Below are 19,502 nucleotides of genomic sequence, written 5' to 3' on the forward strand. Positions count from 1 at the left end.
TTTTTTTTTTTTTTTTTGGTGATTTTGATTACAATTCAGTTTCGATGACGATTTTACCTGCTAACTTAACAGAGCGAACCCCTCTGATGCTGTGGTGAAAGCCTCACAAGAGAAGAATACACAAGACGTATTAAGATTGAGGTGGAACTAATACTCAAGGTTTATCCCAAACTGCCAGCATCTTCTCTTTGTTCACTCTGCTTCAAACTAAAAGTGACAGCCCACTGATGGAGGAAATTTTTTTTTTTTTCTTTTTTTTTTTTTTTTGTGCGCGGTGGAGAGCATGTTTCCCAAGCATATTTGTGATGAGACTCAAATGAAAAAAAAATCTCCCTCTTTCCCCTCCTCCAGGTTGGCAGGCAATAAGGCTTGACAGAAGATGCGACGGGGCCGGTGGTTTATCAGATGGCTGGCGATAGGAATGGCCATCCTGTCTTCCCTAAATGCCGTCTGGGGCCAGGACACAGACGGTAAGATCAAAATATCAAAGACCGACCACACTGTTTCGTGAGAATGAAAAGATGATTATTGCGTGTGACACATACTTTGACATTTTATTTTATGAGCAAGTATTCGGTCCACACTGAAAAAGTGAAAATAGTCATGATGCGACGAAACATTTATTTTTCATTGTGTGTGAAAACTATAGTATCCAGTGGAGCCCTTCATTTTGCGGGAATAGGGTCCGAGCTCGCAAACAGCGAATTTCCGCAAATAATATATCACTATATTCAAACCTTTTGTACTATTGGCTTTTGTTGATGATCTTTATTCTTGCTCTATTAAGTTTTAAATTTAAAAAAAAAAAAGTTTTTTTTTTTTTTTTTTTGCCATCTCTATAATGGCTTCATTCTTATAATTCTGTGTACGCCAAGTGCAGCAGCAGCAGCATATGTGGGCGTTTAATTGTGTTTCAGCAGCTATTTCATGCTTTTCTTGTTGCCTGACTGAAAACTCAGGAACATATACAAATGATGAAATCTTTATTGGTCATTTGGCTTCACTGGCATATAATATTATTATGCAAGGGAAACAACTAAATACGCACTGCCAAAAGGGCCCACACCATTTGACGCCAGGCAAAGTGCAAAGATGACGTAATCATGTCACAAATACACACATCTATTACAGCACGTGATGTCATTTGGTGACATTTAGCCACTTTGAGCATGTCGCTTTCCACTTAACACATTGATAGTGTTGCCTGCTATGAATGATTTCCTACACTTATTAGGTCAGAGCCAGAGAGGCTGTTATTGTCCATGTGAGTCTTAGTTCCACCCAGGGATGATATTTTGTTTGAGCGGTGGGGATTTTTTCATCCCCCCCCCCAACATGGCATCTTTTCACTTCCTCCTTGGCCCACCTCGAGGCACCTTTAGCCTTTAGCTCTCATGCCAGCATGATTGTGAATTGAAAATAGGACATGTTGTGTTTCTACGTCTGCCTGAGTGCATCAGACATGGTTCAATCACTGACGTTGAATCAATTGGAACAAAAAATATAGTTGCTACCGTTGCCATCCATTTTCATTGCCGCAACATAACAAAAAGCGAGATTTGTATGTTTTCAAGCAACAAAAATGATTTACCAATTTTGTCAACATTATACAAGTGAATGAACGCAAAGCTTTTTGTTTTTCTTTTCACGTTAAAAAAAAAAAAAAACAATCTACTGTCCTGTACTTTATAAAAACATATCGTAATACCATAATTGAATAGAATGTAAACAATTAAACAGTTTTTGCATCATTATTTCATGCTTCAATGTCCATTGTCATTGTGGTCCTTTTGGTGTGCTCAACATGGCCACCAGGGGCTAGTATAATGCAGATATTGTATACAGAATACACATAGAAGTGTTTCACAACTAAGTGACAGTAGGTTGTGGGATAATTATGTTTTCTGCACAGGATAAAGAATAGATGCCTGTAATGATTGTTAATTGTCGGTCTACATTTGTTGCTGCACTGTTTTTGCTCAAATATCTGTTGATGAGCTCCTTAATTGGCAAATTGGTATTATTACATTGCCACTAATGTTCAATCTCATCAGTCCTTCAACATTGTGACTAATATGAAAATCCAAAACAATCGTACGTTCAATCACTCTCTTTGTTGCTACATAGATTCATGTTTCATTAGTAATCCTATCTCTCTTGTACCATCCCTTCATGTTCTCACTTTTACTTTGCTGCTATAATCTCATTCGTACTAGAGTATTATAGCCTATTTGTGACATCTTACAACACTGACGTTGTACCTCTTGTACGCCCATTGATCTAACACGACTGCCGACGACCGCGCCGGATAGTTCGACAATTGGTCACGGAAGGTCAAACATCAATCCGGAGTGCGGTGGCCAGATGCACAGAGCCCATACATAACCCCTAAATCCCTGACAATGCTTAATCCACATGCAAACACACACTGGGATTTACGTGTTTGAGTGTGTAGGGTATGGATTAGTCGATATTCCTATGGACACTCCTGCCCTGTGACCACCATCCCACCGTCCTGTCTCTGCACATTCATTCTGACCCACAATGATTGTCTATTTTGGGGATTTTCTGATTAGAGGCCAGATGTGCCGCCAGTGTCTGGCTATAGCTGTAGCGTAGCAGCCTTTGGGAAAAAGGGGGAGCGGTGTATTCACAGCGGTTGGGGTTTAATCTGTCCGCCAATGGGTTGTAATCTGGCTCCAGCGCAGTGCAGGATGGAGGATGAGGGGGAGGGGGTACTCTTACTTAGACTGGGCTCTCATCTTGCAGGGATTTTTGTCCCAATTGGCCCGGCCTGGAGCTTCTCAGTATGTTATTGTGTGTGTGTGTGTGGTGGGGGGAACTATGATTCGCGACCCTTAATCTCCAAGAAAGGCGAAGACGGCCTGTGAACCAGCAGGCGTCTGAAGTTGAAGACAAACAAACCCCCCTCTGTGTTCCTCTATGATCTGTTATGATATGACAGGAATTAATGTGCACCTCGATCTGTCTGATATTCTCATCAATATTACCACACGCCCCCTTCCTCTTCCTCACTGTCGCTTCTGACACGTCCTCCCAATTTAAGCCTTTACAATAAGCACCTATGGGGAATTACAGCGAGGAGAGACTCGTCGGGTAATGATCGGCGAGCAGCGAGACAGAGAGGCTTCTTTGTGCAGACAGAGTCTCAATGCGAGAAGAAACCACGCAGCGCCGTCTGTCTGTGCATCGATCCGTGCAATTTTGCTCTGGAGTGAGGAAGTGGCGAATGATTAGATGCCTCCGCATACAAGATCTACTCTTTGAGATCTGTCGCTGCTCAAACAAAATGAGAGGACTCTATAGGTGCGTGTATATTGAGTGGATGGCCTTTGATTATGAACATCTGTATGATCTAATAAATGATAAAGCATCTACATATCATGCCACCTTGTGTGGGCGTGAGTCGCCAACTTTCATTTTCTTGCAATGTCCCATTCCTGTCGGGTTTGGCTGCGTTGCGCGGTGTGCGGCGAGCCTAACATTCATGTTTGTAGAATGTGGTAGGAAGCTGGACTCCTGAAATTCCGTGCAAGCACAGCAACGATATGCAAATCCCAGTAGACCAAAGCTGAAATCCAAACCCAGAACCTCGGAATTGGGAGGAAGCAGGCATGCTCACCACTAGTCCACCATGCAGCCCTCTGTAATCAACAATGACAATAATAAACATGTTATCACCTCATGAATCAAGGGAAAACAAGAACATTGCACTGACATGGTTAAGATACTTGAGGCTGCATCAAAATATATGGTACATAGTGATTGTATGTCACATTAGTGTATACAAAACACACCCCAAATGATTACTTTTCACGGCCATCATCCATATATAATGTTTTATGAATGTGTCAACATAGAATGTCCATGTGAATCAAGAAATACGGTATGTGCGTATGTGATAATGATCCGCAGCTCTCCTTTTTATGTTCCTCTCAGCTTGTGACAAGGTAAAATGACGTTTACGCAACGCTCGCAAAGCCCTGCATTTTTGTCTCGCATGCGTCGATCTGGCTGACAATGTAGCTTTTATCGTGGACCATCCGCTGAAAACATTACATTCCTTTTCCAAGGTTGTCTGCACTTGGTTCTTCGTGATCGAAGTCTATGGGGGAGGTGTGGTCAGTATGTCAAAGTTTTGAAGGACAGTACTAGCAAGGTTTGGTAGCTGGCAGCTGGTCCGCACAGTCAGAAGGTTTTTAGTGAAGAGTGTAAAGTACGGGCAAAGTAATTGTGAAGTTCAGATAGCAAGGCTATCTTTCTCGAGGCGTCGGGAAAAAAAAAAGCTTTTAGCCTAACGCACGGGATCGTTGCGTATCCAGTGAGTGTGGAGTAAGTGTGAATTGAAATCAATCTATTCTCTGCGCTAGGAGCACACGTATGTTTTCCGTGACACCCATAAGAGATGAAAAGTGAGACGTACTTCTGTCTTGGGGGCTGTATAAATAGTAAGCCAGCGTGGCGTACTTGCATATGACTCCTGAGGCATGCCACTCGTACATTGACTGCGTGTCACCCGTTCGTCGTACTGTCATCACAAAGCCTCTGCTAATGGTACTGCTACTGATTTACATAACGTCCCTTTGCAGTGCAATGCAATGCAATTGACTATTCCCTAAAATAATTTCGAGAGAAAACTCACAACATATAGATTTTATGTTATTCTGAAATTATCATCATGGCTAGTGAGTTAACTATAGGAGGAATAGGCGACTATTATTCAGACAACATGCGTTATTTTAACAAAGACCATCAGATATCTGTCCTCCATATGTTAAGACTGGTGTTAATTATGGTAGTTCCAGGGCTTTGATTCAAGACAGTACTTTCTGAATCGAGTTTGAGTGGGACCTGTTACCAACATGATTAACGATGGCACTTCAAAACGCTGCCGAATTGGTAGTTGATAGCTCATAAAATATCCTACAATTGATTACCCGTTTTGTTTACAGGTGAATAAAATACTATAATTAATGAATACTTAATCCTCTTTGTTTCACTTTTACCCCCCACAGGTGTCGTTTTTCTGTGTTTTTCGGGAAACGATTCATCCACACGCCTTGTCAGCGACGACGGGTGCAACAGCCTACAGCCACACAAAAAAATATTTTGCCAAAAATCCACTTACGAAAAGCTAAAAATTGACCAAGGTCACTGTTGACCTATGCTATAAACATGACGGGAATGGAGATACTGGGTAACAACATGGCATCCATAATTGACAGGTGACCTCCAATGGCTACATAGATAATACACTATATATATAAATCACAAGTTACAGTAACATCAATATAACACTATAATTCTGCTGCACAGAATAAGACCAAAACAAACAATATTTAATTTGTCCTCATGGGCGGCCATTAGCGATGATTGGTCGTCAGAGCGACTGCCAGCCTTCTCCTGACCTGTCGCCCCCTTTAATGCAGGTGCCAAGTGGTTTAACCTGCCAAATAGAGGGCAGCAGCGCCAAACACAAATCTCCACATGGCTTTATTGAGGAAAATGTCATAAGGAACAACATTATTCCACCAAATTGCCTACTGTAAAAAGGAACAGGCTCAAGTAGCTCGTTTCGAGTTGGATTCGATTCTTGGCCCTCCACAAACAGACAGACAAGACTACGAAGATAATTCATCTCCTATCAAAGGCTTAATCTTGCCAAACAATATCGACATTCTGCTATCGTTACGCCTCTATGTATGGTAAGCGAACAATGCAAATCCTTCTGCTGCGATAAAAGGCTGTGGGTCTGCCTTTAAAAGAGGATCTAGCTAACATGTGCCAGCTTTTTTTTCACCCCACAGTCAGTAGGTAGCAATGTTGGATAAAACTTATCAGTGGTTGGGTTGTATGCCACAATTTAAAGCAGTCCATGTACTAGTATGCTCTTTGTCCTCACTAGTACGACAACATTGATAAACAAGTACGACAACTACATGTTACTAGTGAGGCAAAACTGTGTACAAGTTTAGAACTGTGTGCTGATAGTACCACTTATGAATTATAATTTCTGCTGGTTAACATCTAGTGCTTCAGTAATAGTACAAGTAGCACACAGATGTCAACTAATGCACAGTTTTGCCTCTAGTAACGTACTTGTCCTATTGGTATGCCATGGTTGTCCTTCTAGTGTGCAGAAATGCATCCTTGTCATTCTACTAGTGGGCCGAATTGTCTTACTAGTGAGGACGAAGAGCATACTAATACATGGGCCTTAAGCATGATATCAAGGGTGATGAATAATAGCTCAAATGGCTTTCCATAGGGATGAGACGAGGCTATGAAAAGCCCAGTGTGTTTAAAAAACCAAAAGTCAGGACCCCTCCCTAAAAATAAATGATTTACAGATTATTTGACTTGCAAAAAAGACTGGCAATGCACGCGTAAGGCTCGCTGTAATTTCCACTAACAACTCAGGTCAAACTTAAAACTCCATGACACCATGTACTTTACTACTTTCCCATTTAGACAGGGCTTTGGCGGCACCTTGTGGCTCCTCAGTGCATTTAAGAAAGAGCACAAAAAAGGCATAGAATTGTTGAATTTGTGAATCGTGATCCCCGAATATACGGTGGATTACTCTAACGCTTGTGTGTAGTCACTTGAAAATAGCAAATCTTCACCTAGCCTCTGTTCCAAGTCATGTGAGGAGAAACTGCGCTTATTGAAATTAGCCAAATTGTTATCACGTAAAAAGCACATTCGTACGTGAGTTGCCGATGGACAAAACTCATGCCGAGTCATGGGTTAGCCTTGTTAACAGCCGGCCAGCTCTACACTCTCATTCGTTGACACCCGCGTCACTCACCAGGCTAGGCCCAGCCTTTTAAAGCCATAAATAGTCAAAGTCACTGATAATTCAGTAGAACGTGAGGATGGGGACCCTTAGTGGACAAAAATAATACCTGCCCCTGACATGCACATGCTAGTGTTTAATAACTCAAAATAACTTTGTATTCAATTACTCGATTAATCGATGGAATAATTAATAGAACACTTCTGAAAATATTTGGTAACTGCAGTCCTACTTGGTTCTTCAATTTAACACTGGAAGGGTGGCCGGCACTCCAGAGATCCCCCACCCTCCCCAAAAAAGCAATTAAAAAATAAGTTTTCTGTAATATGTCCCATTTATGATGATAATAGATTCAGTTTCAGTCCCATCTCTCTTTGGGATTCTGAAAAATAAAAGCCAAAAAGACTAATGGAGTGTACCTGTAATAACATGAGTACTTTGCAGTATGAGGCTATGATTACACAGCCCCCCGCCCGCCCTCAATATACGTAACACACATTGCTTGTTTGCTCTGACCCGCCATCTGCCCACCAACAGCCAGTGCCTGGCACACAGTGTGTACCACTGGAGCCTGCCTGGCTCTCCTCTGCCAGGCCCATGTCTGTCTGGACCCTTCCCACTTCAGTCTGTACGATTTCCTCGAAGTCCAACAGACAAATTTAAATAATTTCCCTTGAATTATTTCCCACCTTTGACATCTTATTAACTGGATCCCGTCGGTATCCTCTGAAAGGCTTTCCGGGATGAAATATTTCCACTCGACATGATGCTGTATTGATATGAAAGGGCAGAGGTGTTTCCGGCTGCATATGGACATTTATGGCTGTTTACCGTATATAATGAGTTGGCAGTGAATCATCCTGGTGATCGCTGTTTTTTTCTCTGCCTCACAATTAACTGGTCAGGTAGATGGCTTATTTTTTATTCACCATTTTGTAAACCTCAGGCTTTGTTCAATTTTACTGTCCTTTCAGCTTGTTTGTGGGATTTCTGCTTCTTTTATGCCCTCGTCCAAAAATTGATATAATGAGTTTAGAATGTAACCCATTTGATCCAAATTGCATGATTCAAGGAAATAAAATGAAGTTCAATTGTTCAAACGTGGCCACAATAGACCCAAAAATGTGATGTAAACAGTACATTATTTCTATATTTGAAGAGCTGAAATTGAAAATGAAAAACATCAGACAAAAATCCCTAAACTGGGGAAATTTCATTACATTTGTATTAACACAGCTAAAATATTTCAAAAAAGTACGTAAGCGAGGTGGAGACAAATGGGCAGCAAAGAGCCCGGAAGGTTAATAATGAACTGGAGATGTTATCAATTTAAAGTTTTTTTTTTTTTTTTTTCTGCAGTGCTGTGCATGATTGATTGAGACAATGCCCCTCCTGGACAACATCACTTGTTAACTTTGTTGTTCTTTAACTTCAGTTCTCCCCTGGGGGAAGGGTTTTCATTTATCGCTTGCTAAAAAAGGTTGTTTTTTTTTTCCAGTTGAAGCCACAGGAAAGAGCAGGCAATTGAAAGGAGGAAAGTTTTCGTTTACAAGAAAAATACAGCAAATAAATGTCACTGAGCAGAAGTCATCTTTCCACTGCCTTGTTGCTCCGGATGTGGTCCACAGACTACCTTGTGAGGGCTTCACTAGTTTTTTGTATTAATGGTTCAAAATGGTCCCAAAATGTCGCAACTTACACACCCTACATTAGTCTATAGTGTAAACTATACAGGGAGTTCGCAGACTAACTAGTGTGTGTGTGTGTGTGTGTGTGTATATATATATATATATATATATATATATATATATATATATATATATATATATATATATATATGTGTATAATATTTATATTTTAATGGATTGATAAATTATGCAACATCTTTTTATCGAATGGCATGGTCTTTGAGGGAAATATATTTAGATTTGATTTCCAGGAGTCTACAAATGTATTGCTCACATCCATTCATTTTATGTTTTGTGACAAAGGTGGCCATTATTTTTACAAGTAAAGCCTTACAATTCTTAGGGTGCAAACTAAATTAAGTTAAATGTTTCGATTTGCATCTTATAACAGTTATTTCCTTGTGATAAAGCTCCCTATCAGCAATTAAACATCAATGAAATGAAATTTTAGAAATTAAAGTTTTTTGTTTTGTTTTGTTTTTTTCTATTTTTTCACATGGCTCAAAAACGTCATATGCATGATGTGTATGTGTGTATATGAAGCTTTACAATCTGATGCTGGGCCAAATCACTGCCCTGTCTCAGCTCTGCTGAATAATATTTTCATTTATTTTAAGCCACGGTGGTGAACACAAATAAACATTATCAACATATTTTATTAGTGCTATATAGTTATTTTTAGAGGGGACAATCACATTGTTGGATGGCTGGATGAATGAACAGATGACTGCTTTTTATAAACAGATATTAGAAACGGTCCATGTCATATAGCAAAGGCCATGTTTGAAGTAGATGATTGCTTTCACATTAACTTTGCATCAATATTTCCTACACAAACTCTCACACACGCGCAAAATAACTTTTTTTTCCTCTCCTCACATTAGTGCTCCCTCACTCAGTCTACCTCACAGAGACTATTCTCAGGACACATTTGCATACTTATGTTTTGATGCAGCCTCTTGTTTATTCCTCAGCCGGCAACGACCGTTATCTACTTAGTCGGTTCAATTTGCACCTTTTATGGGAGACTCGCTTCCGCTTTCATTTCCGCAGATGGGAGCAGGTTGCCTAATTATTTTATGAAACCCCAGGTGGGGTGTGCTTGAGGAATTAGCCGTGCGGGTATTAAACCAAGAAAGTGGAGCGAGTGCGCTAAAGCAGAATTTAGATGCACCTAATCAGTCATGCGTGAAAAGAAAAAGTTGTTTGACTACATTTTATTGCCGTTTGATGGCTAAGACAGACACGCACGGCATGTCGCACGGCATGTCTGTCCGCCAACAGCACGGCCTAGCTCTTGATCAAAATACGCTCGGCATGCATATTTCATGTGACAGCGCCGCACGCTCTTGCACCTGCAACAGGTGCGCGGCTGTTGCGCGGCAGCAGGCCGGTGCGAAACCTTAGACTGTGACTCAACGCGGTGTCACTGACTCGCTGCTTGACTGCCTTGGCCTCTCTGATGACACACTATCGTGTAAGAGGAGACCCCGTCCGGCAGCATGTTGCAAGGGATTCGATTCCTCAAAATGGCCCAAATGCTCAAAATATGTAATAAACATTGTTGGCAGCATGGTGACAGAGTGGTTAGCATGTCTGCCCTATACACAAACATGCATGTTGGGTTCACTGAAGACTCTAAATTGTCCATTGATTATATGGTAGTGTAAATACAGTGTTCTCTCATTTAAAACATGTTTTTTTTTTAACAGCAAAGTAAACTTAATCTATTTGAGGTGGATAGGAACCGAGCCCTGCCGTGAATCGCGAAAATCGGAGTAATTGATGCCCTCCTCTCAAAAGGTTCACCTGTAGATGTCACAAGATTGTGGTAAAGCACTGATTGTGGTAAAGCACTCCTCAACTCACTTTAACAGAATTCTTTCACACCCAGATGCAACAAGATGGCAGCAAAGTACTATTTTTGTCTAAATTAAATGCCTCAACTCACTTCAACATAGTTCCTTGACACCAAGATGCAACAAGATTGTGGCCAAGCACTGTTTTTGTCTAAATGAAGCTCCTCACCTCACTTTGACATGGTTTCTTAGCACCAAAACGCAACAATATGGCAGCAAAGCACTATTTTGTCTTAATGAAACTCCTCAACTCACTTCAACATAGTTCCTTTATACGAAAAAGCCACAAGATGGCAAAAAGTACTATTTTTGTCTGAGTGAAACACCTCTACTCCAACATACATTAATTCCTTGATACCGCGACGCAACGACATTGCAGCAAAACACTAATTTAATCGAAATGAAACTCCTCCACTTGCTTCAACATAGTTCTTTGGAACCAAAATGCTACAAAATGGTGCCAAAGTAATGTTTTTATTGCTTTGGCCTGAGCATAAAAACACAAAAGGTGTTTTTATTGATTTATTTTTAAAATTATTATTATTATTATTATTATTTTGCAGATAACAAATAAATAATAGGTCCCTCAAAAATGTGCAAATAGGTGAATTCGCAAAAGCCCAACAGCAAATATGCAGAGGTTCTGTGGGAAAGAAGAGCCACAGTCACACCGATGCACTTTTGAGCTGTTTATTGAATGCCAGGAGCTGCTGTCGGCCACAGCTCATGCCCAGACACTCACTTGATAATGCAGGCCCCGCCTCTTAAAGGCACTTGCATGCACACAGACACTACAATACATACGGTATTTTCTATACAGTATATTTTATGCTTGTAATTTAGTTTTTCTTTTAAAATGTTTACAATGTGTTGAAAAAGTGTGTTTAATAAGTTTAAGTGTGTTTAAAGCATAAATGAGGGGTAAAACTTTAAAAAACATATATTTATATGATCTATCTACATTACAAGTTTTTCCTACCTACAGTATTGCAAGTGGGTTCGGAACGATCAATAGGGGTTCACTGTGTTCACTGAGGTGTACCCCACCTCTCGCCCAAAGTCAGCTGGGATAGGCTCCAGCCCACCCGAGACCCTCATGAGTACAAGTTCTCTAGAAAATTGATGTTAGATGTTTTATCCTGATAGGAAAAAGTTTCCCTGCTAGAGAAACAGCTTGCACTGTGCCCACCTTCCCCACCCCACCACCACCACACACACACACACACACACACACACACACGCACACACACACACACACACTCCCAAAAGGAACATCAATTACTGAGTGAGCTTCAGTGTTTGAATTGATTCATGTTTATAATGCAGCCTCTATCTCGCGCGGGGTAATATCAGCCTGGCAGCAGAAGTAAATGTGATCCCATAATGCATTTCTCCGATGTCTCGCCACTTTTTTCAGTGCTCTAATAAGTGCTCATCTTTATAATGATATTTTTTTCCCCCCCCGACTGTTTCACCCTTTTCTTTCATGCTTCTGCTCTGCTTCTCTCTGGCTCTACTAACCTCTTCAGACTGGCAATACGAGGGTAAGAGGGCTGTTGTTTTATTTTCCTCGCCGTGTCATCAACCCCCCCAGTGAAAGACAACCTTTCCCCCTTTATCGGCTTACCTCCCTGCTGGCCCATCTGGCGCCCTCTCTCATTACCTGCGTCCCGTGAGCTCGTCGCATCTCGCCCGACGTGACCTCCATCTGCGACGCTGTGTATTTTGCCACCGCTTCGACCGCCCTGCTTGTCTGCTTTCACTGTCACGCTGTCCATGCCACCTGCTATTAAAAAAAATAAATAATAATAATAATAAAGAAAAAAAAAACCTGTTTTGTTACCCCCTTACTAATTAATACGTCTGTTTTGTCTTTTTTTTTTTTTTTTTTTTTTTTTTTAAATATACAGTTGAACCTCCCATGTCGAATACAATGCATTCCGGTATGTTGGTTAATGTTGCTGATGCATTCCAGGCTCACCGTGAACGTTCTCCATATGGAGAGACCATAGAAAAAAACAAACATTTTACCACTTCCACACTCTTTGAACGCATTTAAACTCATCAAAACAGTCTTAAATTTTGTAAAACCCATTTTTTAAGCATTCCTTAGCGCATGTTCTCGATCGCTCATTGTCAAGAAATAATATAGCATCACTTTGAGGAAACTAAGAAGACTCCCTTGCTCGTACAGTTAAAGAATGTAAAGCATGCTTGTGACACATAAAACTAAAGAGAACTAAAACCCCAATTCCAATGAAGTTGGGACGTTGTGTTAAACAAATAAAACCAGAATAAAATGATTTACAAATCATGTTGAACCTATATTTGATTGAATACATTACAAAGACAAGACACTTAATGTTCAAACTGATAAACTTCATTGTTTTTAGCAAATAATCATTAACTTAGAATTTTATGGCTGCAACACGTTCCAAAAAAGCTGGGACAGGTGGAACAAAAGACTGAGAAAGTTGAGCTCATCAAACACCTGTTTGGAACATCCCACAGGTGAACAGGCTCATTGGGAACAGGTGGGTGCCATGATTGGTTATAAAAGGAGCTTCCCTCAATTGCTCAGTCATTCACAAGCAAAGATGGGGCGAGGTTCACCTCTTTGTGAACAAGTGCGTGAGAAAATAGTCGAACAGTTTGACAATGTTCCTCAATTGAAAGGAATTTAGGGATTTAATCATCTATGGTCCATAATATCATCAAAAGGTTCAGAGAATCTGCAGAAATAATTGCATGTAAGCGGCAAGGCCGAAAACCAACATCGGATGCCAGTGTCCTTCGATCCCTCAGGCGGCACTGCATCAAAAACCGACATCAATGTGTAAAGGATATCACCACATGGGCTCAGGAACACTTCAGAAAACCAATGGCAGTAAATACAGTTCGGTGCTAAATCCGTAAGTGCAACTTGAAACTCTACTATGCACAGCAAAAGCCATTTATCAACAACACCCAGAAACGCCACCGGCTTCTCTGGGCCCGAGCTCATCTAAGATAGACTGATGCAAAGTGGAAATGTGTTCTGTGGTCCGACGAGTCCACATTTCAAATTGTTTTTGGAAATTGTGGACGTCGTGTCCTCCGGACCAAAGAGCAAAAGAACCATCCGGACTGTTATGGACGCAAAGTTCAAAAGCCAGCATCTGTGATGGTATGGGGCTGTGTTAGTGCCAATGGCAAGGGTAACTTACATATCTGTGAAGGCACCATTAATGCTGAAAGGTACATACAGGTTTTGGAGAAACATATGCTGCCATCCAAGCAACGTCTTTTTCAGGGACGCCCCTGCTTATTTCAGCAAGACAATGCCAAACCACATTCTGCACGTGTTACAACAGCGTGGCTTCGTTGTAAAAGAGTGAGGGTACTAGACTGGCCGGCCTGCAGTCCAGACCAATCTCCCATTGAAAATGTGTGGCGAATTATAAAGCTAAATGTATCGAATGAACTGATGTCTAGCATTCACCAAATGCTATGTTTTGCGACTTGAGAGAAATTCCCAATTGAATTCCAAATTGTATGACCTACTGCGGAGGTTCCACTGTACTGACACCATACTATACTGTACATAATGTTTCTTCAACACAACGCACTGTAGCCTATAAGCGTTAGAATTGAGTAAGATTTGATATGAAAAGTAATGCACTGTGATTACGTGAAAACCAACATTTTTGGGGGTTAACTGAAAGAGCTTGTTTTCCATTTTTAATTTGCAATGATTAAATCTGACTTTTCTTCCTACCTTGACAGAGTGTAAGCTGTCCCGGCCCGGCCCCCCCGCTACGATAGTGACCATCGACGAGGAAAGCCCCAATGGTATGTAACAAACAGAGCCCCGACAGCCACGTTTCCACCAGTTGGGTTCATGTGGGTACGGTTCGGAATGCCTAATCCTGATCGCTGGTTTACGTTTCTACCGCGGGTGTCTTGGCAAAGCAAGTTTGACACCATAGCAGCAGGACTGTTTCCCTTATACACAAGTAAATCAAACTCTACCCCAATGAAAGAGTATTGAATCGCGGGATGGTATGTGTTGGGTGTTTTGTGAGACAAGAGAAATGCTAAAGAATGTGTACAGTTCCAAATTGAATTGTACTGCACCGCTTGTTGGGACAGGATGTTAAGTGACAGAAAACATATGAGTTGGGCATTCCCGGGTTCACACGGTTGCAATGTTCCTTATTCAGAAAATGACATGCATGGGACTGTGATTATTGCTTTCAGCACAAAGGGGTGTGAGCAGTTAGTCTTGGGTGTTAACTTCACACATTTGTCACGGATTTTAGCGATCCCCTGATACGCAAGTGGCCTCTGTTACACCTCTGACAGTCTAGGGCTGCAACAATTGATCAAATAACTCAAATGATTCAAGCATGTGATTATCCTTGTTCATCCAGGTTGTTTCATTCTCGGGGCATTGAACTCGACTGTTCTGGTTGTCTTAGAAAACATTGTGGCTCTCATCCAAGCAGGCTTCATCAGTTCATGCAACAAGGCTAAATTAGTACTCACTAGCCCTAAACAATTCCATTACAAAAAAAAGGTCGAAGCAAAATCTGAGCCTTGAAGCTTTCACGGGAATCATTTTTTCACACGGACTAATGTTACAGCAGACACTCACCGCACTGTGTAGAAATAAGTCAATAAGGAGGAATTAGTGCATAAAACAGGAATGTTCAAAGGTTGGGATAATTTTACATTAAAAAAATAGAAGTCTACTGCAAAACAGAACTGGCTTACACAACAGCATGTCTAAAATTGCTGACACAAGGTAATGTTAATATCGTTTGCTAAGTTAGTATGGCCCACCACCAGTAGTAAGAGCACATTGTTATGCCCCAACAAGTGGTCAAGGACAGACAATGCCGCCGGTGCACTCTCAATCGTTTTACTTAAAAAAAATTAAAAAAAAGTAACAAAATAAACACATAATTAATATTCATAGACGATAGCCACAACTGACACCCAGACTGGGCCAACTGGCCGCTATCCTTGAATTGCGGCCAACTCTCCTTTCATTCACTGGTGCCCACGTCACTCACCAGGCCAGTCCCTGCCTTTTAAAGCCATAACTCACAGATAATAATGTAGAACCTTAAGATAGTGTGGACAGTATCAATAACTGCACCTCACAACTGCATTTTTTTTTTTTTTTTTTAAATAATTCAAAATCCATTTTTATCCGATTAGTTGATGGAATAATCGGTAGAATAATTGATTCTAAAAATATTTGATTGCCTCAACCGAGATTGGCTGGCAACCAGTTCAGTGTGTGCCCCGCCTGCTGCCCGGTGATAGCCGGGATAGGCTTCAGCACCCTCGCGACCCGTGTGAGGATAAGCGGCTCAGAAAATGGATGGATGGATGGATGCTTCAACCGACGCCCAGACTGGCTCACGGTTAGCCAAGAACGGCCCGATCCAACACTGTTGAAATCTGGAAAATTTGCAGTCTGCCAAGAAAGAGTGCTGAATTGTGGGATGGTATTTTGGGACCCTTACCGTACCAAACTGAACTTGGAGGAAGTGGATCTAAAGTGACTACTCCCCCAGTGTTTGTATGGTTCTCTCCTTGCATTGGCTGGACCCCTTCCACTCTTTAACCTCTATTACACTCCTTTTACGCCAAATTGATGCCTCAGAGATGTAACAGTGGAGCCAATATTTATTCAACTTCTAACATAACTCACACAAACCGGACAAGCCTTTGACGCGCAACTAGAAACTCCCCCACTTGGGTGTTGCTACCTTCCACACAGGCCAGCGAGCATGTGTGCAGATGGTGTTATACGGCGTCATATGTGTGCAAGACAAGGATCATTGATGCTTGGAGCGGACATGACAGACTCAAGTCGGTCTTCTGTCTTCCGTCCCCTCCATTTCACACACACCCATTACTTATTATCCTTAACCTATTCTTTGGATAGCGAGCTGTCTGCATGTGGCTGATGAGCGTGTCGCCCGTGTGATGGATCACTAACGTGTGCTCTTGAGAGGGGGAGCTCTGTGTTCATGGGAAATGCTGATGTCTAAATGGCACAGGTGTGTGTGTCCTGGAGGTATTAGCATTAACAGAGCTTAATGAGGGGGCAGGGTTGAGTCAGGGAAGCGTGTTAATGCTGACGCAATGAAAAGGAAAACTGAAAGGAAATAAGCAACGACTTTAACCCTGACATACTGTTCAGGTAAAATTTGACCTGTTATGCCATTTGACAGCAATAAAAATGCACAAAAAGTCATTCTTTTAACCTGAAATTGGACCCAAAATACACAAAAATCTAAATATCCAAAAATGTCATACTTGTGTACAGGTGATAAAAACTTTGTATCTTCACTGAGGCTTTACTGGGTCACATTCCATAGATGTGTGTATTTTTATTATTATTATTTTTTTTAGTGTGAGGAAGCTTGAAACAGTCCTGAAAACTGTCTGTTTCCACCATATATGCACAGGTTTGCAGAAATATGCAGCTATTGTTGTTTCAAAGGTCATGGGGGAATCTCAAAACAGTAAAAGAGTCCAAGTTACGTGTGTCAGTGTTCACGGGGGAGTTTGAAACAGTCCGGAGAGCTGTCTGTGTTTCTACCACAGAAACATGCACTTCTTGTCATTGTCCATTTATGGGGGACTCTACTAAATCGACTTAAAATAAGTCGACAAACAATTTCTGCCTTGAAGCTCTGCCGGCGTCACTCCCATTCCCAACATATGCAGTTTAAGGATTAAAATCCATCCTTCCCAAATAACAGTAAAATGCATGTGAGTAGTAATAACAAACAAGCAAATAACAAATTAATAGTGGCAGTTATTATCCGATTAGTCGACCAATATTCAATAGGAGAAACGATTCTAAAAAGATTCGATAGTGACGGCCCTATTTGAGATCGAGAATTATCATGAGGATATTCTGAAATGACCCAGAACATTCTACTGTATGTGTGCATGGAAAATTAACAGTATGTAAGGGTTAAGTGCATGATGGCAATATAAGTTTAGGATTGCAGGCGTGTAACAGCTGTAATTTGGAGCTTGGCTCAATGCTTGGAGGACGGATGAGCCCACGCCCAAAAGCCCTGCTGATGCAACATACTTGCGTGCGTGTGTGGGCTTTGCGCTAATCCCCCGCTCATAAAGTGCTCATTTACCTGCGAGAGGACTCCCTTCGGGCTCCGGCGTCCCTTTATACTCATCTCCGACCATGACGAAGCAACCCGCCGTGCGTCCTCGTCGTAATGGAATGTAAAACAGGCCAAGCCAATGTTATTGACCAAAGTAATTATCCGTCTGAATGTGTCCCGGACGCCTCCCCGGTGAGGTGTTCCGGGCACGTCCCACCGGGAGGAGACCCCGGGGACGACCCAGGACACGCTGGAGAGACTACGTCACTCGGCCTGCCTGGGAACGCCTCGGGATCCCCTCGGAAGAGCTCGAGGAAGTGGCTGGGGAGAGGAAAGTCTGGGCTTCCCTGCTGAGGCTGCTGACCTCAGATAAGCGGAAGACAATGGATGGATGGATGACTTTCATCTCATTGCCATGGCACCAAAAATGTAGAAGTGGCGCACGAAAAGGGTGCGTCCTTCTCGAGGCCTTTTCTCATCATTGATTTTAATATGGCCATAAAAAGGAAACAAAACACAATCACCTGAGTGTAATTATTGTCATCCCACTGGCACGAGGCAGTGGATTGAATTTGTTCACCTAGATTGTTTTCACCTTTGTTTTATTTTCATAGCAGTTCTGTCCATGCAAAACTCAAATCACAACTTGATTCAATTGTGTCGAAGTGATTGTTGATTCATAGTGTCCTGAACCAATTGCCGGAAAATAGAGAGCACTACTTGGATTTCAACCTGTTGTTTTCAATTTCGACGAATTTGTTGTCTAAAGAAGGAAGTTGAGATACAGCTGTGCGCCTTTCCAACACTCCTAAAATCATTCTGCATTTATTCTCACAAAGCCACACTTTTACGTCACAATCCGTGAACCTTTACAACGGTTTGCTCGCAGGCACGTTGTCGAAAAGAGGCAGCTCACGAAAGATTGACTTGGTTGTGTAATTTTATTAGAGTGACTCAAACAAGCAATTAAAAAGTACATTTTACATAATATGCCCTCTTTAACTGAACCTGAGCAACTGATTTTACTCCTACCATGCATTTTTTATTTTCTGTTTCTGTCCTTAAAATAAATAAACGCGCACTCTGACTCTCATGGGCTCCTCACAGGATACATTTAACTTGACTCCGAAAAACACGGCGAGAGAAGTTTGGTGTTCACTTCCACCTGTCAGAGCACTTCAGTTTTTATCAGCAGTCGTCTGTGATAAAATTCTCTTTGTTTCTTTAAAAAAAACAGAAAACAAAGTTTGACACACCCTTTGAGAAGTAAGACCTTTTCTTGTTGTTTTTTTTCTCCCATCCAACTTTTTGTTGTCGTTTTATTGCTTGTTTTGATGGAGATTTTTTTCAACTTCACAGAATTTCTGAGTAGTCGCAAGGGGATATTGCTGTCGAGGAGTTCAAATGAAGCATGCTGTTTAATTTATCTAAGCTGCCGCTTCAGGTGCGGTACACACAAGCACATACCGCCTTGGCTGTCTTCTACAGGCTCCTTTTATTTATTCGGCCGAGCAGATAAATTTGAAGCAGTTAATTAGATCGGAGATTTAACGGATAAAAGCAGTGGATGTCAGCGGGGGGAGCGGCTGGATCAAATTTATCATCTGGTTGATGCAAAAGGCTAGTTAAGAGTCACCATAAACAAGGACACTTTCTCCCGGCTTTTATCTTATCTCTGTAAATTTATGATTTCTACCAACTGTTGCCTCGAGTGTTAGGCAGCTCACATATAGGCAAATGAGTGCAAATCACTACCAAAGGCCTTGATTCAAGAGCAGTCAATTTAGTGCTCTTTTTTTTTTTTTTACATGCTGTATGTGTCAGTGTGGATTCGCCGTACTGATAAATGACTGCGTCGTAAAAGGTAACACCCAGTTGAACAAAACACTTAAGTCCTCGGCATGCCGATGTTGCGAGTTGTCTAAAGCATTGTTTCACAATCTTTATTGAGCCGAGGCATGCATTTTGCATGAGCAAAATCGCACGTCATCTCAATTTACTC

General features: G+C 41.5%; 1 protein-coding gene across 1 annotated transcript in view; it reads left to right on the top strand.

Moving 5' to 3' along the window:
* Window positions 1-19,502, top strand: part of LOC133409479 (protocadherin-15-like) — a 220,203-nt gene that overhangs the window by 65,455 nt on the left and 135,246 nt on the right. Inside the window, exons 3-5 of the mRNA XM_061689538.1 lie at window positions 352-470; window positions 11,897-11,911; window positions 14,133-14,198. Of these exons, the coding sequence (XP_061545522.1) occupies window positions 380-470; window positions 11,897-11,911; window positions 14,133-14,198 (172 nt within the window). The 5' untranslated portion in view covers window positions 352-379. The remainder of the gene's footprint in view (window positions 1-351; window positions 471-11,896; window positions 11,912-14,132; window positions 14,199-19,502) is intronic.

Source organism: Phycodurus eques, chromosome 11, assembly GCF_024500275.1.
Source record: "Phycodurus eques isolate BA_2022a chromosome 11, UOR_Pequ_1.1, whole genome shotgun sequence".
NCBI lineage: Eukaryota > Metazoa > Chordata > Actinopteri > Syngnathiformes > Syngnathidae > Phycodurus > Phycodurus eques.